The sequence below is a fragment of the Danio rerio genome, chromosome 16 (assembly GCF_049306965.1).
Source record: "Danio rerio strain Tuebingen ecotype United States chromosome 16, GRCz12tu, whole genome shotgun sequence".
NCBI lineage: Eukaryota > Metazoa > Chordata > Actinopteri > Cypriniformes > Danionidae > Danio > Danio rerio.
In genome coordinates this window covers 9,699,709-9,725,530 of record NC_133191.1, presented here as the reverse complement: position 1 = coordinate 9,725,530, position 25,822 = coordinate 9,699,709, and the positions used below count along the sequence as shown (strand labels likewise).

General features: G+C 36.2%; 2 protein-coding genes across 9 annotated transcripts in view; one reads left to right on the top strand and one right to left on the bottom strand.

The window, feature by feature from the left end:
• Window positions 1-25,822, top strand: part of adcy2a (adenylate cyclase 2a) — a 217,072-nt gene that overhangs the window by 31,561 nt on the left and 159,689 nt on the right. For 4 of the 7 annotated variants that reach the window (XR_012391974.1, XR_012391972.1, XR_012391973.1 and 1 more), the window contains exon 3: window positions 12,430-12,591. The exons of 2 other annotated variants lie outside the window; for them this stretch is intronic. Coding sequence is in view for 1 of the 5 variants with exons in the window: in XM_687081.11 (XP_692173.5) it covers window positions 12,430-12,591 (162 nt within the window). In the remaining 4 variants the exon portion in view is untranslated. Of the gene's footprint in view, window positions 1-12,429; window positions 12,592-17,910; window positions 18,027-18,357; window positions 18,642-18,734; window positions 18,884-19,010; window positions 19,080-25,822 lie in introns of those variants that run through there. One more of the 7 variants, XM_073925807.1, reaches the window with a different exon arrangement.
• Window positions 495-7,347, bottom strand: LOC141375065 (uncharacterized). Of its 2 annotated transcripts, none has more exons than XM_073925819.1 (10): window positions 7,283-7,347; window positions 6,184-6,287; window positions 5,930-6,070; window positions 5,537-5,682; window positions 5,203-5,339; window positions 4,790-4,883; window positions 4,359-4,694; window positions 4,024-4,210; window positions 3,807-3,934; window positions 495-3,290 (listed from the first exon to the last, which is right to left on the bottom strand). In XM_073925819.1, exons 2-10 carry the CDS (start codon window positions 6,263-6,265, stop codon window positions 2,970-2,972), a joined length of 1,572 nt encoding a protein of 523 aa, XP_073781920.1. In that variant the 5' UTR covers window positions 6,266-6,287; window positions 7,283-7,347; the 3' UTR covers window positions 495-2,969. The 2 variants fall into 2 exon arrangements, with proteins under 2 accessions (XP_073781920.1, XP_073781921.1); XM_073925820.1 differs by lacking the exon at window positions 7,283-7,347 and adding an exon at window positions 6,423-6,513.

The window sequence follows — 25,822 nt, the reverse complement described above, 5'->3', positions numbered from 1 at the left end:
TAAGAGTGAAGTATTAACACCAATGCAGATAATAACAACACTTCTACAGTGTTGCCTCTTTTAACACCAACACAGTGTCAAAATATTAACACTATAAGAGTGAAGTATTAACACCAATGCAGATAATAACAACACTTCTACAGTGTTGCCTCTTTTAACACCAACACAGTGTCAAAATATTAACACTATAAGAGTGAAGTATTAACACCAACGCAGATAACAACAACACTGCTACAGAGCTAGGAGGAACTTTGTTGCAAACTCTGACAGAGTTAAAATCCTACACTGTTCAGGAGTGAACACTGTTCAAAAAATAAATAATAAATAAATCACAATCTATTCAAGCTTATAGGAATCAAATATTACATTACTTAAATGTTGACAGTACTATTTAAGAAATGTTACTTTTTTATGGATAACTATATTAAGGCTTCTAAATTTTTTTATTTAAAAATAATAAATTCACTGTGAAGAAAACACATCTTACTACATTACTCTTTCAAAATTTTATTCCAACATGGAACACCAAGCCACCAATAAAATTACTTTACAAGTAACAGTCCAAAACAATATAAAATGAACTGTCATTGCCATATGTCATTTGCAAATCAAATGGCTTGTAGTAAAACAATTGTTCTGTTTTTTTGAGAACAAGGCTGTGCTCTTGTGCAAAAACCCTGAAAGCATGGAGATGTTCAACAAACTCTGATTCCATACATGAGACCAAAAAATAAACTCCATCCTTGATCAAAATTTGAACAATCTTTCCAAAGACTGGTACATCCTCAACCAAATCTAAGCAAACAACAAGATTTTTTCGATACTCCGTACCATGACACTTTACCCAAGGAGTGATAGTTACTTCACTAGAGAGATCAATGTTGAGTTGCTCTGAAATAAAATCACACTTTTCAAGATCAGACAACAACTCATTTGAAACAGGACCAGATTCAATACCCCTCGATGTACAGGATTCCCAGTAATAGGCTATTGCCAGCTGGTGTTTTTTTGCAAGCGATTTGGTGAGGTTTTTGAAGTTTTTTAAATTTTTCTTAAAAAACCTGTGTTTTGCTTCGTACCTCATCGTCCATACATGAATCAATGGGCCAATTTGCCTGATGCATTCAGGGTAGTGAATCATAAGGTGATGCTTCGGAATCAGATTTCTAGAAGGATACAAGTCTTTGAACAACCGATGGTGCTCCACTATCAGATGCTTCAAAAATATGATCATTCCTTCAGAAATGCAATGAGAAAACACAATGTCAACAATTTGCAAGAGCAGCAACATCAAATGCCAGTGCTTATCTCCCTCTGGAACTACATCTCCAAATATGAGAGGGATGTTCCTGATGAGACACAATGTCTGACTTGCATTAAGTCCAATACTGTTTCCTGGGTGCTGAAGGTTGACCTTGGTTGGGCGGTTATTTCGGTCCAAAAAACCATAGTTGAAGGCATACAGTCTTTGAGGAATGGAATCACAAGGTATTAGACCGCAACTCATATATTCAAAAAGCAGTTTTACTTCATACTGTGCCACTCCCTCCAGAATATCATGCATAATGTCCAGCACAAAGTTCTCAGATACATTAAAGTAAGTCAAGGTGTTGAGTATAGAATTTCTTTTAATACCATAACAGGAGTTTTCATTAGGGTTGTCAGCAAGATACTTGTAATGCTTCTCATTTTGGTTTCGGTTGCGCAAAATCACCCTTGGATCATCCTCGCTAAATACTTCCTGTGCTAACACCTTGTCAGTAAGGCACAATCTGCAGTAATGTTTTGCAGAAAAAGATTCAACATAACCAAGAATACCGTTTAGACCCAGGTTATCGCCAGTAATTTGAGCAATTGTACCAAAAATGGGCTCCTCAGAAAAAGACACCTTCATTCCCTTCTGCTCAAGAACTTTAACATCATCAATCAATGGGCCAAGTATTTTGTCCATGCCATACTTTTTTCCATCTTCAGAATGAAATAAAGAAATTAGATGTATGTTCATCAAGGATGAATTTACATGTGATGGTAGGTTACGAAGCACAAAATATATACAGCCAAGTTTATGGATTCCTTGTTTAGATCCTAATGGATTAGCTGTTTCAAAATCATCATAGTAAATTTGGATCTGAAGTGCATTATTACAGATGGAGTACAATGGATGCCTTTTGTAATACTGCCCATCACAAAATTCTCTATACATGTCACTTTGCCTTTGTTCTTGAATCAGTTTACATACTTCCTCATTTCTAAAAATGAACTCCAGAGTTTTGAGCAGAGGGATGTAAATAAAGGTGTCATTAACTGTTGTTTGTTCATACATTCCAGAGGTCGTATTTCTTCTTGAATCGTACCTGACTCCCAAGTGAATTTCAGTGGGTTCAACAACTCCCCATTTCTTGCTGAAATATTTTCTCCATTTAGTGTCTGTATTAAAATCTGAGAATGAATTATGAAAATTATTAAAAACCTCTTCAACTGAACTTCTAGTTGTGGTACCAACAGGCACAACATTTAAAATGCTCTCCCTTAAGTTAGTATGGAAATCATTAACAAAATCCTCCATGCTTTCAATAACAGACAAAATTAAATTGTTTGCAACACCATTAGCCTGCAATTTGGCAATTATGGATGCACACATTTCCCTTGAACTATCCCTTGAAAGAGAAGAACATTCAACCACTTGAGCATCATTATCTGTCATTTGCTCTGTGTCAGACACAAGTGCTTCGTCAGGATTTGGAGCATGCTGATTTTGAATAGATATGTTACCACTGCTTGATGCCACACCCCTAAAATGAAATCTGGTTAAATGTTTTTTAAACCCTGCATAACTTTTAAATTGTAGGAAGCAACCATCCTGAGCACAAACCAACTCAAACTTCTTGCCAGGATACAAACTATGAACAAGTTTAAGGTGCCGAATTAATTTTACAGTTGTAGCAAACAGTGATTTACAGATGTAGCATCTAAACATCATTCAGTAATTTAGCTCTGAGCTCCTTCACCCTTGGGGTTTCACTTGTGCTGCCAACATCAATTCTGTACACTGTGGTCTGGAGAAATGTGAACAAACCTTTAAGTGGAGGATCATAACTGATACTGAACACAAAATGAACCTTGAACAGTTCATCGATTGCCGCTAGTGAAGAGGATTCTTGACATGGGATGAGCTTTTTGTCAAGCACAATGAAGAACTGACTGATGGCTTCCTTGCTGCTTCCTATGGCAAGAATGTAAGGTTGACGATTGTCTTCTGTCTCGAGGTGTTCCTGAATACTCCGGCATGCCTGATTGAGGAAAAAAAAAGGCAAATTAAGCATTATCAGTTAACATTATGACTACAAAGTCAACATTAAATTGATTTTGCAATATTGCAAAAGCAGTGACTTAAATGTGTCATTTTGTTAGGAAAGCAATTCTGTGATCAGTTGTAAATCTCTGAGGCTCTCACAGGTTAAGTCCAAATAAAACAAAGAAATGAAATCCCTAGAGGTTACTTAATAAACAGAACATATAACCCTGATGTTTCAGATTTAGAACTGATTATAGAACCGGCTTTACTGGCAATATGTGCATCTTACAGTCATAGTTTGAGTCTGTTTAGCTCAATTGAACACTAAGATCAAAAGACACAGAAAATGATACAAGCGCCAACAAGCTTAATTCCAGTTTAGGTTTAGAAAATTTGATAAATCAAGCACTTCATATTACACTTATCTCATAGTGTATTATCAACTGGAGAAGTTAATGCATTAATTGAAGGTATAATGTCTACAGCTCTTGTATCATCACCAGTTACCTACCTTTTGAAAAACCACCAGATGGTCAATTGCCTGTGAGATGCTCATCTTCTGGATTTTCTTTCTTCCAGAAACTTGGGGCGACAAAAAATGCAGAAGTAGAAGAAAGGATGATATGTCACTGTCCCACTCTGAAAAAGACAAGTAAAAAGTTAAACATAGACAGTAAAATAACATTCAAAAGATTTTCACTGCACCATTACATCAGTTACATCTGTACCTGGGAAATCCTCTGCCTCGCTGCTTTCTTTGTTCTGTTTGGCAGATGACAGCAATCTTTTCAGCAGTGGAGTGGATGTCAAGGTTTCTGCTAGCTTGATAATCTTTGACTTGAAAACTGTTGGCCACCTTTCCAAGAGTCTGGAAGCCGTTTCTGACCCGAACAGGAGTGTAAAGTCCTGGAGAATCTGAGAAATCAGAAGAAAACATTCCATTACTATAAAATATTACAAGCTAAATGTGATGGTCACTATTTCACCACATCTGTGAAACTAACATTTCAATTAAATTTTTTTATATTTATAAATAAAATAAATTTAAAAAGACAATTCATACCAATCCTTTCGTATCCAGAAATCGAGGAAAAACAGAGAGAATAGTGGTGGATTTCTCTGGATCACGCACAAGACGTTGTCTGTATTTGAATGTTGCCCTCATCTTCTGCATGATGACCTCACGGTCGCTTGTATGATTCATCAGAGAGATGGCCTCTAGACTTTGATCACTGTCCAGCTGATCTTCAGGGTGACACAGCTGTCGGTCAAGCAAAGGACCCCCCTTTTCCTCTGTTTTAGGATCATCTTTATTTCCAGAAGGTTTTGTCCCCCTTTGTACGGTTTTGAGTCGCCACGACAAGAATCCAGAGTTTTTCTGGCCATCATAAAAATGTTCCTGATTCAACATTTAACACTCCATTAATATATATATATATATATATATATATATATATATATATAATGATCTTCTGACGACAGACAAGAACTTACATATCCAGTCCTCCCTTGGAGATCTCTGAGTGAGGGAAACAAGGTGATAATTCCCAAACCATACTTCTGTTTGGTAAGGCGGTGTGGAACTCTCCTGAAGAACAGGAGTACTCAATGTTACTTAACATTGATGAGAATTAACAAATGTTATTAAAATTTGTTCAATTAAATGTTTAAAAGATTAGCACTATTACATTTCTAGCACTCAACTTCACACTATACAATTTATAATCTATATAGTAGTCAACATTTGATGTGTATCAAAAAATGTTTTTCAAAATTGTCCTTTGACAAGAATGGGTGTAGTACAATAGATTTAATACTTTGATAAAAGATTTTGATTCATTTCAAATGTTGACTATTGTATACTGCTATAACCATAAAAAAACAACAACATTGTTTTTCATAATTACCCTTCTGTCTCCATCATGTGGGCTACTAGAATGTTCACCATAACTTTTCTTGTCTCATCAGTAATTGTCCCCGTATCTTCATACTCCCTCAGCACATTTGCTCCACCTGGTCTTGTCTCTAGAATTTGTTTGATCAACTATAAAAAGAAATTAGCATTAACATCCTATTATAAAGGTAGAAATGCAGGAATATTGAAAATGCCATTTAAATTCAATCCTGATCTGGAAAAGGTCAGTACTATACACATAATACATAAATTAATGGAACTGATTATGTAAAGCTTATGGTTATGATACTGCAAGTAAACCCCCCAAATTGTGTACTTGCACTCACATCTCTGGCCTGTGAGTTTTGTGAAGCCTCATCCTCATCCTTTCTAAAGCGTTTTGGACTAAACCAGTCACTGTCCTCACTGCTTTTTGAAGTTAAAGAGAGTGTATCTGTATCAAAGCTGGCTGAAGATTGAGGTGTGGAGGGTCCTGTTAATGTTAAAACTGGGGTTAACAGGCAACAGGTTTTTTAATACTGGATCAAAATAAAAAGACAGGTCTAAGTACTTGTAAAAAAAAAAAAAAAAACAACACTCAATACTAGTTTACATTATGGGACTGTATTTCTACCCACATCAACACTGCCGACATTAAAAATATGGTAAAGTACTGAAAATTGGCAGCATTCACTTAGACACATCTTACATCATTCAATAGCTCCACTGTTATCACTCACCACTGTCATTTAAAGCATTTATAACAAGAAGCAGTCCACTGGTGCTCATTAGATCAGGAAACACATCTTCGTCCACCTCTGTACCAGTTTCATCTGTAACTGTAATTACAAGATCCTGTGGTAATGAAAACTTCTCTTTCACTGCAAAGGAGGGAAAATAAATATTATTGTTAAATGCTTTATTCACGTTTAATGATACGTATGATAGAGAAACTTTTTTTAAATAAATATATATTATTTTTAATACCACTCACCCTCTGCTAAAAATAAATCAAAGCAAGCCTCTGGGATTTTTATGAACTTCTTTTGGTTTCGATATTGTGCTTTGACAAGCATTGTCTTGACCTCTGGTGAAGCTCTTGGTGTGGAGAGAAATGAACACATTATATTTGGTTTATGTAATATAATTGGACTATAAATTGTAAGAATAAATAATTTTTCTATAAATAAAGACAACTTAAAGTTAACGTTCGTTGTTTTGCAGCACACTTACACGACAATGATATATTGGAGGGAGTTTTATGAATGTATTATCGTCTGTTTTGGACTCATTCTGACTACCGTTACGCGCGCTGTCTTCTTCTATTGTTTCCTGGCAGCTGTAATGTCTTAAGCTATAGCGCCTTGACGGCTAAACCTTGTTATTGCAATCTCTTACATTCGCGTAAGATTATGCCCTTACATTAAAATATCTGACAACAGTTTTTGTCGATAATGTAGATTAGTCGTTTCATTCATCTGAAGTCTTGAACTGTGTGTTTATATTCCACAACGTGCGTTCTATCACCGAAGTGAGCAATCACTGACTTTCGTTGCAGCATTAAAAACTTACCACGGTACTTTTTAACAGCAAAACTCTCACCGATCCACGGTCAGTCGGCCACCATTCAGCAGGAACCCAAGCATGTACCTTGGATTAAAACAAGTTATAGTAGTTCAGCCGCTGTCTTTGAAATGTGCACATTTACTTGTTGAACACTAACAGAAATCCACACGCGATAGTTCACCTTGAATAACGTTACCTGCTAAAATGGACGGCGGTCTTAGCGCGCGAGCCTAACTACACTGTGCTTATGTCCAGACATGTGCATACGGTAAATAAAATAAATAAAGCAATCGCCGTGTGCGAGAATTATAATATAATAATATTAATATAAGCGTTATGGTGGCTTTACATCATTCATAAAATTGCTGATATAGGCTAACTTAATAAAAATCACGTCTGAATTATTTGGCTGTGTAACGCTTGATATACTGATCGTTATGAAAAAAAATGATTAAACTAAGATACAAAAACATATTATTTAATTTACACAATGAATCTGTATAATAAGATTTATATATTAGACTTACCAACTTTCTTCCACTTGCAGCATTTGAAATGGCGTCTGCATGTGGTCTGGTTGAATCAAAAGGACGTCTGCACGTTCATGGAGGTGTGGCCTGGTTAACGCTTAAGGAGTTGCCTTTGCAACGATATAAAATGACACCAACTCTTAATCGAAACTGACGCTTTTGGTGTTTAACTCAATCTGTATAGCGTTGACGCAACACTTTATTTTAACACTTTGTTGTAACACCAGTAAATCAACACCGGTAAATTTGCTGTGTATAAGCAAAGAAGGTCAAGATGCTGCAGGATTGGCCCGCTAAGTCACCAGACATGAACATTATTGAGCATGTTTGAGGTAAAATAATTAACTTATTAATATTAATTTTTTTATTTATTGCCAAAATATATGAATTCAGTCCGCTTGGCTCATCGGAGTCATACACAGTATTAATTATTTTTACATTGCACCATGACTTTATATTTAATACTGTACATTATTTGTGTTAAATGACAAGACTTTTGTCTCAGCAAAGTCTAACCTGTCTGTCTTGATTAAATAATTAAAAGTTAAGACATAATGCGATTTTATTTTGGTAAAACGAGCATAATCTAAAAGCTTTTGACTTTTATATAAACTACTTCTGATCTATATGATCAACTAGAAGTCAAGTTATTATTTGTTGTTACTAAAACTTGGATAGACGACAAGACTATGGACAGGTAGTGTACATAGTCATGTCAAATTTGGTCTAATGCTTTGAATATGGAGTTAATAGCCTATTAATACAAATGTCAAAGCAGTCCATAAATGTTTTTAAAGTTTTTTTGCATGCAAATATTTTTTTTCCTGTGCATGTTTTGGTTTTGTGTAACCCATCCACTGTCAATTTACCCAATTCCATTTTGGCACCCTGCGGTTGCCCTGGTGGAAAATAGTACATTTCATTACAGGCTCACTCAATATGTGTGCGTACAGCCAAAATGAATGTTTTTTAAAGAATGTCAATCAAAGTGTTTTTATAAAGTGTGATTTTATATATATATATATATATATATAAAATTGTTTTGTTTGTTTGAGTGTGGGTGTTACAAACAAAATTATAATGAATGCTTAATAAGAAACATGCTAATTATAAAAACTTTATTAAGATGATACATTACAAAGTCATTCAGATTTGCCATATTGTTTTTTTTTCTTTCAGAGAATTCTAATTTATATACAAATGTATGTACACTTAATAGATATAAACTTTCAGTAATTGCTATAATTATTATTGTAAGTCTGTAAATATAAATAGGTCAACTTCTATTCCTTTTCATCTCCTTGTTTTTATTTTTTTGACAATATTAAGGACGTTGAGCTGACCAATGCTGTGCAGATATAGAACTGGCATACTGACACCTCCCGAGACAGCAGAACAAATTGCAAAGAAAATAAAAACACAGTAGTACACATCAAATCTCAAAGAGAAATTGTGGCCAAATGAGAAGATAAGCACTGGCGGCAGGTAAGCAGTGAAAGTCAGGACAAAACTGTTAATGATGGTACGCAGGGCTCTTTTCTTTTGGGGATGCAAAGTCAATTTCCCTGTAGGATCAGGCTTTCTCAAAGCTTGTAAAATTGAAATGTCACAAAAACCAATCACAGGCAGGGAAATAAACAGAGGGGTAGATGTAAAAGTTGTTGTAAATATCCAAGGATATATAACTAGTAGAAATCCAAACCAAATGATTAACAGCCAGATTGTCACTGCGATTGCCTTCCTCATAATGACAGTTTTCTTGCTGTTTATGTACATGATGGGATGAACCACAGCAAAATAATAATCTCCACAGACACAAGCCATGAAGAGAGGTCTGCCACATATCGCTAATGAATATGTGAAATTAGAAAAATATTCTAATTTTGTACTGTGCAAAAGCATGTAGTTGTAGACACCGAATGGCAAACATATAAGGAAAATAAGATCAATGATGGTCAAATTGAAAACAAAGAAGTCATTAGTAGAGATGTTTTGTCTATGAATTTGACAAAGTTTCCGAAGTACAGTGATGCTGGCGAAGACACCCAGAAGAAAACAAAATATAGAAAGACCTGACCAGATGATAGGAACTGTCGGTTGGTCAGTACAAAGCGTAAAGTAGTTTTTGGTTCCATTGGAAAAATCTAAAGCACTCTGATGTAAAGATAGCATCTCTGCATGTGTTTTAAGATTTAAATCTTCCATCTGCAAGAAGAAAACATCCCAGTGAGACAGGGAGAATATCTAACATTGCATGGATATTATTAACCAGTGCCATGTCCAATAACAAATCAGACTGATCTCCTCAGGAAGCACAATGACAACTGTATCTACAATATGCATTTGTTTATGTCTTACCTCAGCGATTTCTTTTAAAAAGTAAAAAAGTAAAAAAAAAAAAGACATGCAGTGAGAGGTGATAAGCACGAACGAACTCAGAGAGATCTAACATATATACAGCAATAGCTTGCATCCCTTGCCTGTGATGCTTTGAATATGGTGCAAGATTTACATCACCCCAAATAAACATTGCTCTCATACATCACTGAAAAAAGGAGGGACTTAGGAGAGTATCTACCAATGCTACTTGTTGTCAGTGATGGTCTAAAGTGGAAATTTTGGAACTATACGCATTCTAAAAATCTGTTAAACATTAGCAAATAGCTAATTCATCATCTGATAAGCATTAACTCTAGATTAATAGACGTTAGTAAGCAGTTTATATATCCAGCTACAAATGCTGTATTCTTGACTTATACATACATTTAAAATGTGCTTAATGATTGTATTTTATACTTTATTATTTACTAATTACTAAATTCAGTATTGCATAATTTACAAATCATTTATATGTAAGAGTAGTTGGTAGCATTTAGAATAATTCAGAATGAGTTAGTAAACAAGTAATAAATTATTCAAATCAACAGTTATATGCTTTATTATTCAGGTATACTGTAATACTTACTATGTATGTTAATAAATGTTTTATTAGGACTATTTATGCAATGCCATTCCCTTATAAATGACAATTAAAGGCATTAAATGTTTGCAATTTTATCTAAAAATAAACTTACTGTAAATTTTAAACAGTTTTGAATAACAGCAAATTTAAAAATACAATTACAAATAAATACAATTAAATTGGATAAAACAACAACAATATACTAATTTAACCTATATTTTATTTTTAAATAATAAACCATAATTATATTTAATTATAAAATTATATTAATGTATTTATTATATAAAATTTATTTTTCATTTGATACAGTTTCATTTGTGTATCTTCAAATGAATGGAGATTTATAAAGTCATTTATTTTCTTTTTTTCTTTGTTTAAAAAATACCTGAGCTATTAATGATAATTTATAAAGGATATATTAAGCATAAATAGTGAAAACTAGATAAAGTTGACTTAATAAAGCATTTATTACCATACAAATTAATCATTAGCATATGCCTGAATAATAAGATACATGAATGTTAATTTGAATAGTTAATTAATCATTTACTTATACATCCTGAATGATAAAATAAAATAACACCAACTATTCTTAAATAAATAGTTTGTAAATAATGCATTACTTAAATAAGTAATGAAAAATAATCATTAACAAAGTATGAAAGTACAATTATTAAACACATTATAAAGTCAAGAATAGAGCATTTGTATCTGCAGTTATAAACTCGTCTATGTTTAATTTACTCTGTGTACTTTGTTTATTCATTTATTGTTTGTTTGTCTTTCCTCTAAAAGCCTAAATATAACTCCGAAGTAGCTTTAAAAGATGCTTAACAAAAGTGCATACAGATATTTCCCTGTATTAACATACATACATTTTCTGAAGTCGTTATGTTTATACACCTCACAACACATTTGTGTGTGCTTAAATTTGTGGTTATTTTCTAACCCTAGTTTTTAGCTCTAAGTTAATGTAATTGTAAAAATGTATTGCATTATATTACTGTAACATGAAGTGGACGCTGACAAGGGAGGTGCGGATCCAAATGAAGTTTATTAAACAGAATGATCAGGCAAGCAACGGTCAACACAGGGGAAAACAGATGTACACAGGAAATCCAAAGTCGTAGTCAAATAACAGGAAAATGGTCAGTACAGGCAGGCAGCAGGCAAGGTAAACAAAGAAACAAGACGAGGTTCACAAACACGGCAAGACAAGGCAAGGAAAATGTGTCGTAATATTCACAATCAGTATAACAAGACTCAGGAACTTCTGTGTGTTTGTGTGCTGTATAAATAGTCCAATAATCAGTCCATGAGCAGCTTCAGAGGTGAGTGTGTGCCGGTGTATGTGTGTGGTGCATGACTGGATCTTGTTCTTCAAATGGCGGATTTGCAGTCCGTTAGTGATCTGTGCATACATACCAGCGATCTGCACAGGCTGGATTGATGGTTACTGTGACAATTATGTAGGTCAAATTTGAACCAATCAAGCACTATTATGTTTACAATGCTTTGCAGGAGTCTTAATGAAGAAAAGATATTAAAAAATGTTTACTGGCACTAAGAGAGTTACACAAACAGTCCTTTTAAAAATGAAATAGATGATCCAGTAAGTTCACAACCCCCAGCCCAACCCAAACCTACCACTAATTGAGAGATGAGCAAATCATAAAACAGTACAGATGAGAACATACAAATTAATACAAATTAGGCATTAAATGAAACATTTATGAGTTTGTGTAGAAAGCTAGCTCAAAATATCTTTTGTGTGGTGATTTTATGTGCTAGTGATTATATCAAAAATCCTGCTACATATTTAATAATTGTAAAAATCAAAATAAATATTAAGAATAAAGTCACAAGAAGCACAAAAGTAACAAAAAGGACAAAGGGACTTTAATAGGCAAGAAAGATTAAGTGAAATGTTCAAATGCCATCAATTTTGTGATGATTAATGTATTGTCATGACAAACTGGCCGGTGGGAAACTACAACACAGGAAACTGGAGAGTAAAAGTCCATTCAAAATAAAATACTAACAAAACAGAAAAGAACCAGTGGCACTAAGCTGTTCTGATCAGAACGACAGGACATTTTTTGTCAGACAATTAACATGTGATTGATCAATTACAGCGCAAAAAATGTTTTACTCCTCCATCTTCTGCTTGCTCTGATTCCAGGTGTCTTTCTTCTTGTTCATCATCTTTGTGGTATACACCATGCTTCCCTTTTCCATGAGGGATGCCATCATAGCCAGCGTGCTCACTGCATCCTCTCATACTGTTGTCCTCAGTGTCTGCCTCTCCTCTACAGTCAGTCATGTGGAGCCCCTGGTATGGCAGGTCAGTGTTCCGTCTGCCTTGCTATATGTGTGCCAAGAGCTGTGAGCTTTACCCTGTGAGCCAACTGCTGAAGTTTGTTTTGTCTGTTGAGATCATTGCTTTTTGCTTGTGTTTGTGTGCGTGTCTGAGTACGTTTGAGCAATTATTGAGAAATTACTCAAATTACAATACTATTAAAAAATACTTTTAAAAAGCTAGATGTTCTTGTTTGTCTGGGTGTGCTGATAAAATAATGACCCTTTCATACGTAACATCACACCGGTGTGATCAGCCTTGGCTGGTCCTTGAAGCATATGATCCCACCGGTGTAATTAGAACATCCAGAGAAAATTCAAATCTGAAGGCATGTGCCGAAGCACAGAAAGGTACACAGTGCTTGTCATAAATCCAAATTTATCTTTGCCTTCAAACAAATTACATTTATTTTGGGTTCCACACATACAAATACACATAACTACAGGCAAAACATAGTATTTAAGATTTGTAAAATACAAGTGGATCTCTAAGGAGACGGCAATAATAGTTATTTTTCAATATAACTGAACTTGTGCTTTGTTCATGTAAGATACACATGGTTTATGTTACTAGAATATTTTCTCTATTCCTCTCCCAGATAAACAGTTGCTTACCTTTATGTATTTTGAGAAGAAAATTAGGAATAAACAAATCTAGAAGGTTGGATCTCTCTTGCGGTTGTTGCTAGAAGGAATACAGCTGAGATCCGAAGTTAACGAGAAGTATCCTCAGCCGAATCACCAGGCTGCAGGAGAAGGTGAAGTCTAGATAGGATACAACTGAGGATATTCACGTGAATATAGCATAATTTTTGTGACACTGTACAACAAATATTTTTACATTACCGTGAGAGTTGTGTTTAGAGTTGAGGTAGGGGTAGATGCCAACAAAATACAATTAATGTGTAATTTAATCAAAAAATTAAATACTTTTTGTTATCTTCTGATCACAGCTGTATCCCTTCTAGCAACAATGACAAAGACCATTACCTGTCATATAACAAATGATACAATGCTTATAAAGCTGTTCAAAAGACAAACTATATATTCTATCACATATTTGGGTATTGGAGTATCAGGAACTTCAAAATATAAATAGAACATTTGTCAATATCTGCAGAAAAGGGCAAAAAAAGAAACAAAATAGATAATTGAAGCTGGTGGATCATGTGATAAACCCCAAAAAATAATAAATAAATTATAAAATAAATAAATAATGCAGCAGGGTCAGCTGGAGTATATAAAACTCATGCATGAAAGGGTTAAATAATTATTATAATTGGTAAAATCACAATGTGATTTGGTCCAAATGCATGATTTTTCATTTCACATCACATACACAAACAAGTCTGGTGAAAGAGAACAAAGTCAACAGTTAAGAATCTCCAATAGTTCTTTCTACTGTTACAGCTTTGTTCAATTAAGGAACACTCTACTTTTTTTTTGTATTTTACAGCTCCCCTTAAACAGTCGTGTTTTCATTGAATTGACTGGACACTTAGCATCTCACTTTAAAATTTCAAAAAAAGAATTTGGATAATTTTCCCATTTAAAGCTTGACTCTTTTGACGATGTGCACAGTGCTTAATTTGTGAATTGCGAGGTCCCGGAACAGATCAGGGTAACGGATCCGGCATGTTACCCAAGGATGGAGAGGTGTCAAGCATGAAAGTGGAGAGAGCTTGGGGGGAGGGGCGTTGGATGGCGGAGGGGTGACCCGGACAAACTATGCGAATCATGGAAGAAAGTGAAAGTAAACAGCAGACGTGGGAGGAGGGCGGTTGAGGAGGGGGGTCAATAAAATCAGGTGCCAAATCAGATTTCAGAGGTGCCGGATCTGGATCCGCACATTTTATTAATTTGTTTGAGTTGTGGGAAAATGCAGCATTTTTAAATTATTTTGCGTTGTGAGGATTTGCAATATGTGTGCTCTCATGAGCGTCTTTGTTTAAACTGTTCATGTAGATGTTGACAGAACACTTTTCTATTGTTATTCAGTGTAAACGCACTAGTGGACGTGCATAATTAGTTCATGAGCAGTTAAGAATGGGTTAATGATGACGTCGGCGCAATAGCCTAGTGGTTAGCGTGCCGACATATGGTGCAATAGCACATCAGGGCGTCGCGAGTTCGAATCCTGGCTCAACGACATTTCCCTACCCCCTCTCTCTCTCTCCCACTTCGCTTCCTGTCTAAATAATGTGCCATCTAATATTAAAAGGCCAGAAATTAATCTTAAAAAAAAAGAATGGGTTAATGATGATGTGCCCCTAAAGTAAAGTGTAATTAATATATTAATTAACAAACATGCATGTACTAACAAGTAATTAAAGTAGCAATTTTTACACATGAATTCATGAGACTCATGTTGTAGTTAAAGTTATTTCATGATAAGCACATGCAATACTCATTATTAATTCTTAATAAATTAATGTTTAGCTTATATATTAAAACATCATTATTCATGTATTGTCATTGTAAAGTGTTACCATTAATTGTCCACAACACAGAATTAGGTATAGAAGGAATGCCAGAATATCTGTTTTAGTGACCTCTTAACTCTAATCAAATCTCCTTTTTTTACAAACCTTTTATTTTATTTGATGCCTTCAGATACCGAGTTAGTATTAAAGTTTTGTTTATATTGTATTATAGTTGTGATGTTAAGTATTAAAGCTCAGGGTAGGGTGACTGGATATGAACCTCTGGCTGAAAAACAAGGTCAGATTTCATTATGGCTCAGTGTTTCCCCATGGGGTGCTCTGAAAGTGACAACTCTTGCACTTTAGTGTGTAATCATGATGGTAGAACCTAGGGAGGACAGCAATACAATCCAAATGATGAATGGGTTGATGGAGTTCTAACTGAATGGATATTGAATGCCCATTTAATCTAATTGCAAATAATCTGCTGACCCTCTCCATTTCCTTTTTTTTTAAATCTTTCACTTACACAAACTCATTGCAGCTACACTAAACTGGTGTTAAGGTCATGCCAATTGAAAAAAATAGCTTGGACCTACTCAAATGTATGAGCCAACTTAATTGATATGAACAATAATTCAAACTTCAATAAATACACACAAATTAAATACATAAATATATAGAGTATTCACATATACTGTGAAGCTACATCCTGATTGTAAATGTTAAACGCACAGATCAACCAGTCCCATATATAAAAACATTATTATTAAACATTAATATAAAAGTCATTTATGGTAAACAGTGGGGTATTTTTAACCATACTTTAGTAAAGTCCTTGAATTAATTAGTTGTAGTGATTTTATAGTTGCTGTGGTCGTAACAACAAATATAAACAAATAACTTGTTTTCTACAACTCTGGGTACATTATGGTACAATACTAAATGGTATGGTAAAATGTTTCTGTTGTAAAAATAGCATATACTACAAGAATTTATTTATTTATTTTTATACAATTTATCTGTCTCTGAATTTTCGATTAATTGCACAGCCCTAATATACAGTATAAACTGTAATAAATATAGTATAAAACTTTACTATAATATGGTTCAGAAACACCACTACTATTCATTTTCTTTCGGCTTTGGTCTCTATTTCAGAGGTTGCCACCATGGAAAGAATCGACAACTATTCCAGCATATGTTTTACGCAGCGGATGCCCCTACTGACCCATATCTATTAGCTGATAACCACTAATAATGCCCATTTAATCGAGTGATAACACCTTCGAAGCAGGTGTGTGAGGCAACAGTGCGAACCACTGAGCCACCATGCCACCCACCACTACTATAAATGACCATAGTATTTTGCATTTGGGATGTGTTATAAACAAATAAACAGCATCTAAGATTACAATATTAATTTACTGACAACATCTAAAGTATCAATTATTTGCATATGAGCAACTTATTTATAAAACAATCAATGAATATTAATTGTGTGCGATTAACATTTTGAATATATTGTATTGCATAAAATGCCATATCAGTGGTATTATGTACACCTGAAACTGAAAATTGTGTAAGTCATGCTCCTTTTGTTCCAAACTTACTTGCATTTCTTTATTGTATTGATATCAAATGAAGATACATTCAAAATGCTCAAAAGAAGCAGCTACTGACTTCCACAAAAAAAAATGTTGTTACTACTATGGATATCAATAGCTGCTGATTCCCTTTTATGTCAGGAACTCTAACATTATGCAGGATCAACATTATGGGAAATTGCCAGTTAAAAAAAGGGCCAATGAATGTCAATGAATTGGCAAGAAAAGCTCCTCACAGGTGCGGCCATTTATAATCAGCTGAGTTAAGCAGCACCTGGAGGAGATCTAGTCAGACTTCAATTCACAGCCAACTCGCACTGAAGAGAGATAGACACTTCTACTTTTAAAAAGTTCCAGTTTCTTTATCCATTCATTCATTCATTCATTTTCTTAGTCCCTTTATTAATCCGGGGTCACCACAGCCATGAACCGCCAACTTATCCAGGACATTTTTATGCAGCGGATGCCCTTCCAGGCACAACCCATCTCTGGGAAAGTTTCTGTATCCAGTTGGGTGACAACACATCAAGTGGTGGTTAAGCTAGGCATACATAACTGAGGACGCGGGTGTTGAGAGAGGTGTCGCGGATGCCGCCCTCTCTATTCTGCCGTCCTAGGCGGTTGCCTAGGTCGCCTCTATAGATGCGCCGGCCCTGCCTGCCAATTGATAATGGGAATGGTTATTGTGCCTCATGTTTGGGGGTCCAGCATGTCTAGGCAGTGCTCATGGACAACTCATGCTTTCACTGCAAGGACATGTCTGTTGTGCAGCTTACTTCATCCAAGCTTTAAGCGCAGGTGGCAGTTACGGAATGACTTTGACACGATGACTCTGGCAACAAGACGTCCATTGCAGCATCAGAGGGCAAGCTGGTATGTAGTGTGATGGGTTTCCCGAATTAAGATCAGCATCACCCTTGCAAAACTAGAGGAACTCCTGGAAATCATCACCAAGGCCCAATCGGTCACTGCTGACATTAATCAAGCCACCCTATAAAAAAAAGCTCAGAGACCTAAGAGGTGAACCACACCTCCATTACACCGATGCTTACTTGTTTCTCCATTTTCTCCAGATGATACACTATGACCAATTTGCCCAAAGAGGAAGCACTGGACACCACAACCTGGAGTGAAAGAAATGAGGATACCCAACGCACATGAGCATTTATTACTTCACTTACCTGTTTGTTACACTTCTTTTTAATAAATCTACCCTCCAGGGCTTTACTCACAGTTCCACCTTGTCATGTGCTTTTTTTCACCAAATTCCAAAGCCGAGGAGCATAGTGGCTGAAGGATCTGCTCCCCTTGGTGACAAGGTGGACAGAGGGAACAGTGAGGTGAATGGAAGAAGAAGACCTGAGTGTTCGAGGTGTGGCGATATGAACAAGGTTAGCAAGGTTTGGAGGAGCAAGATTGTGGATGGCTTTAAAAGTGAGAAGAAGTATTTTATAATTAATTCTGAAAGAGATGGGAAGCCAGTGAAGCTGTTGTAGAATGGGTGTGAAGTGACAGATAGAGGGAGTTTTTGTGATAATACAGTGACATGGCAAGGCCCTTACATCATAGAAGAAAAGGTTGGAACTGTAAACTATGGAGTAAAACAATCAGAAAGAAGGTGAACAGCCCAGTACATCACCACACTAGACCTCACAAAAGGTTACTGGCAGATCTCCCTCTCTGGAACAGCAAAACCCAAGACTGATTTCTCTTCCCCAATAGGTACTGGCAGTACCGGACCCTTTTGTTTGGGCTCCAGCCACCTTCCAGAAACTTATGGACATCAAGCTGAGGCCTAATCAAATGTTTGACACAGCCTACCTCAGTAATGTTATAATCCACTCTGAGGCATGAGAGGAACACCTGGAGAGACTCCGGAAGGTGCTGTCCAAACTCTGCTGGGCTGGACTGACCACCAAGTGCCAAAATGTAATCTAGCCATGTCGGAAGCAAAGTACCTAGGTTTTCTGGGTTGAAAGAAGTCTTGGCCAACTGCACGAAAAAAGGTGACACTCGCCTAAACAACACCCAGACCAAATACAAAGACCCAGGTATGAGCTTTTTTGGTCCCTGATTTAATTTGCCCTTTCCTGCTACAGACCAATGCATTCGACACGAGACTGGGGGCTGTACTGTCTCAGATACAGGAAGATGAGGAGCATCTGGTCATTTACCTAGGCTGAGAAAAACTATGCTGTGGTGAAAAAAAGGAGGCTCTCGCCATCAAACGGACAGTCTTGAATCTAAGGTATTATCTACTAGGAAAGAAATTTACGCTCTACATTATGGCTGAGATTAATCAAGTCAAGAGAGACCCAAGAGGTGCGACAAGACTACATTCCACTGATGCTTACTTGCTTTTTCGTTTCCCCCAGATGATACGCAGTGACCACTTGGCCAAAAGAGGAATCACTAGACACCGTGATCTGGAGAGGAAATAAAGGGTACCCAACACACTTATTACTTCACTTACCTGTTTGTTACACTTCTTGTTAATAAATCCACCCTACAGGGCTTTACTCATAGTCACATGTGCTTCTTCATTAACTCGCAGTATGAGGTAAAAGGTGGCCTGCCTGAAACTTGTCTGACACATGAGAGAGCATATACCTAAAATAAAAAGTTTTTTTTTTTTTTTTACAGTCTTGCTACAAAAGTGCTCATTGTATGGGACTTGTAGTAGAACTTGATGTGATGGAATCCAGATGAGTAGCTTACAGGCCCTCAGCCCTGTACAAAACATGCCAAGCTGCACTTGCATATAGAACCCCTATGAACCATTTGCCTGCTACTGAAGTATCCCATTCACCATCCTGACATCATCTGAATCCTTTTTTCACAAACTCTTTACAATTAAAGAGACAGGATTTGATCTCCAGCAGTTCCTGTAAGTTCAAAATTCCATCAGAGCTTGCTGATAGCCAGGCTTGCTTGCACACACAACTGTTTCTCTGTGGCTCACTGTAAACCCAGAACTCTCCAGCCACTGTAAGGCAGATGCTTTACTTTCCAAGCCATGGTGAGTTGCTGCATTCCCATGGAACCTGGGGTAGTCGTACTCTTTGATAAATATCTGAGGGTTGCCTCAGATGGGGACCTTCTTTGCTGTCCTTGCAGCGATTCTAATTTTATGAGATTCATGCCACAAATGAGAGGAGCTCTGCTGAAATCTTACACACTCAAGTGCTGTACATTCATTAGATTCAATGGCCACAAAGCCACCTCTGACAGATGTTGGCACCATCATGACCAGCATGTGGTGAGGACGCAGGCTGTTCTGGCTTGTGTCCCTGCACTGCACTCACACATTTGTGCAAAATATTTGACACAGGCAGTCGAAGATCCTTGAGACTCTCTTGAGAGTTCTTATTTCCAAATTCTAGCCACCTGTGCAATTATACAATATAAAATGTATAAACATTCACTTTCCTTACACAACTGTACGTATAAGAGATTTGTATATGTCACGTATAACACAATAAAATACTATTTATACATTCATGACACTTATGTTAACACAAACGTCGCAAGATATTATCATACATAATAAACAATAACAATGTGTGTTATTTACGTACTTGCCTTCTATAATATAGAGCAGGGGTGGGCAAACTCGGTTCTGGAGGGCCGGTGTCCTGCATAGTTTAGCTCCAGTTCTTATCAAATAAACCTGAACATGCCAATCAGTGTCTTTAAGATCACTAGAAATCTATAAGCAGATGTTTTTGATTAGAGTTGGAGCTAAACCGTGCAGGACACCGGCCCTCCAGGACCGAGTTTGCCCACCCCTGATATAGAGGCTGTGTGGCTACAGAACCTTCCTAAACCAGTGATGCATGAACATCTTGTAGTCTCCACTGATCCCTGCTTACTAAGTAGCACCCACGCTGAGTGTTATGAACTGCTCGACCGGCTGGGGTGCACATTTGCTTTTAATGATGAAGACAACCTCACTACAGAAAAGAATATGAGCCACTTTCCCACTATGTAAATATTGGTATGTCTTTGGCATAGATACTTTTACAATTTTTCATAGCTGCTCCATCAACTCCTGTTGACAGGATGGAGTAATTAAAACTATTCCCATAAGTTATCTCAGGTCACTTTTTCATGTCATCTACCCACATTAATGGTGACAATCGATGGGGCAATATGAGATCATCTTAACATTGTAGGGTGGTTTCACCAAACTCCCAGTTCAAAACATTTTCTGGAATATCATTATATTCCATTTTACTAAAATAACAGCTAATTATACAATATTTACTGTACAATACAATATTATAATATACAATATTAACTTCTGAAAGGAGGATGACAAAATGTGGAAGAGTGAAGTCTTAAAAGTGTGTGAGCTAAATAAGGCCAATAGTGAAAAACAATATTCATTTCAAAACTGCATGATGTGTTTTCTTGTGTTGTCTTTGACAAATATTTAAATTTGTTTGATGATCTGAAACCTTAAAGTTTGATAAACATAAAAACTAGGAATCGGTAAGGGCCAAACACGTTTTCCCACCACTGTGCATATGACATTGCCTTGTTAATTTTAAATACATTTGCTCATTTGCAGAGCCAAAGACTGTTTGTAAAGAAGGCACTGGGTAATATGCAAATAGCTCAATTTAATGCTAATGTGCTCTTCCAAGTGACTTGCTCACTTTGGCAAAGTGCGCATACTCTGACCTGATTGTAGTAAGTCCTTAAACTTTGCTTCCATCTATTTCCGCTTGTTCAGACCATTTAACACAAAGGATGCAGCTTTGTTGTCCATACTTTGGTGCTTCTTCAAAGCACTAATTCAAAAACACAAATGAGATCTTAAAATCTCAACGGCTCCTCCTGCTCAACATAGAAGTTAACTGGATAACAATAGCAAAAGCATTTACATTGAAATATTGTTTATGTGACGACGCAGTGGTGCATTAGGTAGTGCTGTCGCCTTACAGCAAGGTTGCTGGGCCGCATATTCGAGCCTCTGCGTTTCTGTGTGGAGTTTGCATGTTCTCCCTGCATTCGCATGGGTTTCCTCCGGGTGCTCCGGTTTCCCCCACAGTCCACAGACATTTGGTACAGGTGAATTGGGTAGGCTAAATTGTCCGTAGTGTATGTGTGTGTGGATGTTTCCCAGAGATGGGTTGCGGCTGGAAGGGCATCCGCTGCATAATAATGTGCTGGATAAGTTGCCGGTTCATTTCGATGTGGCGACCCCGGATTAATAAAGTGACTAAGTCGAAAAGAAAATGAATAAATATTGTTCATATTTATATTTCACATTTATGCTTTTTTTCAATGTGATACTGTCAGGAGTCCACTGAGACAAGAAAGAGCAACATAAAAGATTTGCCTTCTAAATGTTTACATTTGTTGAATTTATGTGTTTTTGTAAACTGTGGAGAAGATGAGATACAGCCGTTTATTGAGTCTAAGGGCGGAGATCCCTGACCTTTACAGCATTAACCACATCCTTGGCATATGTGCTTCGATTTCAAAAGAAAATAGTTTAGGGCACTGCTTCAATATAGTGCGGAAATTAAGGTATGAGTTGTTTTCTGATATTGTTAAAGGCATAACGAAAGCTTAAGGAAAAATAACTTTGTATGGGTCAGATTCAAATGTTATACTCATGAATGTGCAATTTCTGGGACGCCATAGCCTCTTTCAAAACCATGGAAATTGAATTGCAAATAACTACCCTTTATTAAATACGCTCACTCACTTTCCTTTAGCTGATTTCCTTTTTGTTCTGGGGTACAACAGCAGAATGTACTGCCAATTACTCTAGAGCTCTGCTTTACTGGCAGATGCTCTTCCTCCTGCAACCCAGTCCTGAGTCTGAGTCCTGAACCTATGCAATCCTCAGTGCTGGGCAACATTCACAATCTTTCCTGTTCACACCCTGTCACATTCGGTGGCTGGGGAAAGGACGAGGACTCAAATGCAGAACTAAAATGGGTATTTATTAATAACAAAATAAAACAAAAGGAAAACAAAAACGACCCTGAGGGGGAAAACAATAACTACAAAACTTGACTGGGCTGGCAGGGAAAAGCAGGGCTGGACTGGACCGGACTAGACAGGACAAGGTGATAAACTACGATGAACTGGCACAGACAACAAACAAACCAGTGAACTGAATAAAATTAATTAACTAATAATGAGTTAACAAGGAGGGTGGGACTAGACAATAGACAGGAGAGCACATGACGCAAAGAGACAACACAAGCCATGTGCTCACTTAAAATGGGACTAGAACACACAGCCAATGAGAGAACTAGTTAACCGTGTGTTAACATAGGACAACACTAAAACATGCGACGCATTTAAACATGTACCACGTGCTAAACACAACACAAAGACAATCAGAGCGCAAGACACGAGCACACGATAAATGAAAACATTTTTCTTGCGCTCACACATTCAACATGCATGTTAGACTGCAGCCAAGACAGCACTCATAGAAAAAACGGAGACAGACAAAAACAGAATAATGTTAGACCTGTGCTAGACCTGAGAAAACTCGAGCTGAGCACAACATTCAAGACAGGGCAGGATTTTTTTTGGACTCTGCAACCAAAACAAGAATCAAAACAAACAAATTTTTGCATGACTATACAGACCAAGTAGAATAATATAACAAGAAAATATCAGTTTGCAACATCAAACAGTGAAACGAGCTGCTTTTAATGTCTAAAAATGAATGGAAGTGAATGAGACCGGAAGTCTCGTGCCAAAAAGATTCAAATGGCAGCGCCCGCTCGTCTGCGGAGAATAAGGTCAATATCTTTGAACTGTTGGTGAAACCAGAGCAAATGGAGGACCTTCTTGCTCACTAACCACTTCTTGCTAGCCACTGAGCCACCAAGCTGTCCATAATTAAATACTACACACATTCACTTTCATAACCATACAGTATCATATTGTGAGGTCATGATAGTCATGAACTTTCTTAAATGGGTAATTTGATGAGCTCAGAATCTGATTATAATAATCTGATTATAGCATTTCACCGATAGACAGGTAGACTCCTAAGCTCTCTCTTTTTAAGTTTTAAAAGGGTATGATGCAACAAGGTTTGCACGTTTGGTTTTAGGGATTCTTTTGTGCAGATCCTCTCAATATCTCTCAGTTAGAAAGGACTCATCAGTGTATGGCTGTTTTGCTCCTTTGTAACTAGATTTAAACATGCTCATAATATGCTAACATTTTAATAAGGAGACATGTTTTTTACTTTTAGTTAAATTCTTATTATCTTGCGTTTTGGCTTTTGATAATGTTATTTCTTTCACATGCATGACCATTAAGATATTACATTAAAACAAAAATAAATGTAAATATATAATATAAAAAATGACCCCTTCACTGGAAAAAAAACTTAATTAAACATGAATAAATAAATATTTTATTTGACAACGCATTGATGTTGTTTACTGAATGTGTTTTATTCTAGTTGATTTCATTTTATGCGATCCCTGAAGTCAGTTGTGTGTCTTGATTCTCTTTAATGCAGTGATTTTGCTTGTTTGTTTACAGCAGGTGTTCAGCAGTGTCTGAATTCTCTCATTTGTGTTCGCTAGCTTTGCCAAGTGGACTGTATTAGAAAAACTAGAGTACAGAATAATGAATGAGGGCAGAGTGTGATTTCAAACATTTTCAAGTCTGAGCTCTATAAATAAATGTTTCTGCCATTGGCTACTTTTTCAAAAACAACAAGATTACATACAATAATAATAATAAAAAAAATCTATTTTCCCCCAAACATATTAAGGAAATTACAGAAAATAACCAATTCACAAAATCTACAATGAAAAACAAAATACAGACATATGGACATTAACAATGATTTTTTATTTATCATATCACATACATTTACTTATATGCTACAACAACTGATTTTCAAACTACTTGTAGGCAGTAGATTTAAAGTTTGAGACAAAAATTATTAGCCCGGTCCCAAATGGCACACTTCATATAAACATTTATTCTTGGTACCATAATTGCACATGCTCGTTGGGTATATAAGTCTGCAGGTGTCTCGTCTGTCGTTTTACACTCCAAAGTGTGCTCAACAGCCCCTTGTTTGCACCCTTGATGCAGCCTTTGGCAAGGCCCACAATTCTGCAAGCTTCAAACAGCTAACAACCCTACAGCCTACAAGTTCTTGTGAAAGACCAATCAGTTAACCAATTGGAGGAGTTAACGGTAATTATGGGCAAATATGTTAGAGAAAAAAGAATTAAATAAAGTAAAATTATATAAAGTGATATAAAGTTTGTAAAAGGGTTGTCAAATGTATCGACTTCAAAAACAATCAATACTGATTTATAAAAATTTCATCATTTTTATCAATTGTCAATTTACCTCAGACATTTAATCACTGTTAAGCACATTCCTAAACAGCTGATTGGCCATTGTATTCACATGGTCAACAGATATGACTGTGAAGGTAATCGCTTCACCACTCTTGGAAACCGAGTCTATCAGTTAATCTGTCAATGAGATCAGTTAACAGATCAGTTGATAGACATGGCTCCAGGGTCTGTGTTCGCACTTGATGAAGTGCAATAAATCAATAACCATTTCTCTTCCTATATATAGTCTGTTCCAAAATAGGATTTCAGTGCACCCTCATGGACTTCAAGGGGCTGTTCTTATGCTTTTCTGTAAAATCTATCTGGGACCGCATTGATTTTTGGTTAAATATAATTATAATTATTTTTTTAAAATAGTATATAGCTTTTCCTTTCCAAGACTCAAAATCAATCAATCAATCAATCAATCAATCAATCAATCAATCTAGATGACCCTCCTCAGATGACTCCACACAAACACAAGTGCATCGACATGCAATAAATGAATATTTTCCATGTTTATAGAAGTTTTTTGTCCTAATCATCTGAAATTTCTATTTTAGAAATGGTTTCTATTTTGACTGCAGCCACACTGATACAGCCGTTATGTCTTAAATTAAATACACTGTCTTCCACCAAGGCAACCCGGGTTGATGAAATATAATTGGGTAATCTGGCAGTGGGCAGTTTATAGAGACCAAAACAAAGACATTCCAACATGAAATGCACATTTGCAAAGGACAATAATTTACTTTATCATTGTTTTCTAGATGTATGTTCACTTAGCATGGTTTTTTTATAATTTCTGCAAATATATTGTGGTATTTTCATGCTTT

Bases quoted from the DNA above. Each gene is read 5' to 3' on its own strand.
- LOC141375065 (XM_073925819.1), bottom strand. From the start codon at position 6,265: ATGCTTGTCAAAGCACAATATCGAAACCAAAAGAAGTTCATAAAAATC. The intron at 4,695-4,789 runs GTAAGTTCTTGT...ATGTTGAATCAG, and splicing joins TCCAAGGGAGGACTGGATAT to GAACATTTTTATGATGGCCA. The intron at 3,291-3,806 runs GTAGGTAACTGG...TTCCTCAATCAG, and splicing joins ATCTGGTGGTTTTTCAAAAG to GCATGCCGGAGTATTCAGGA.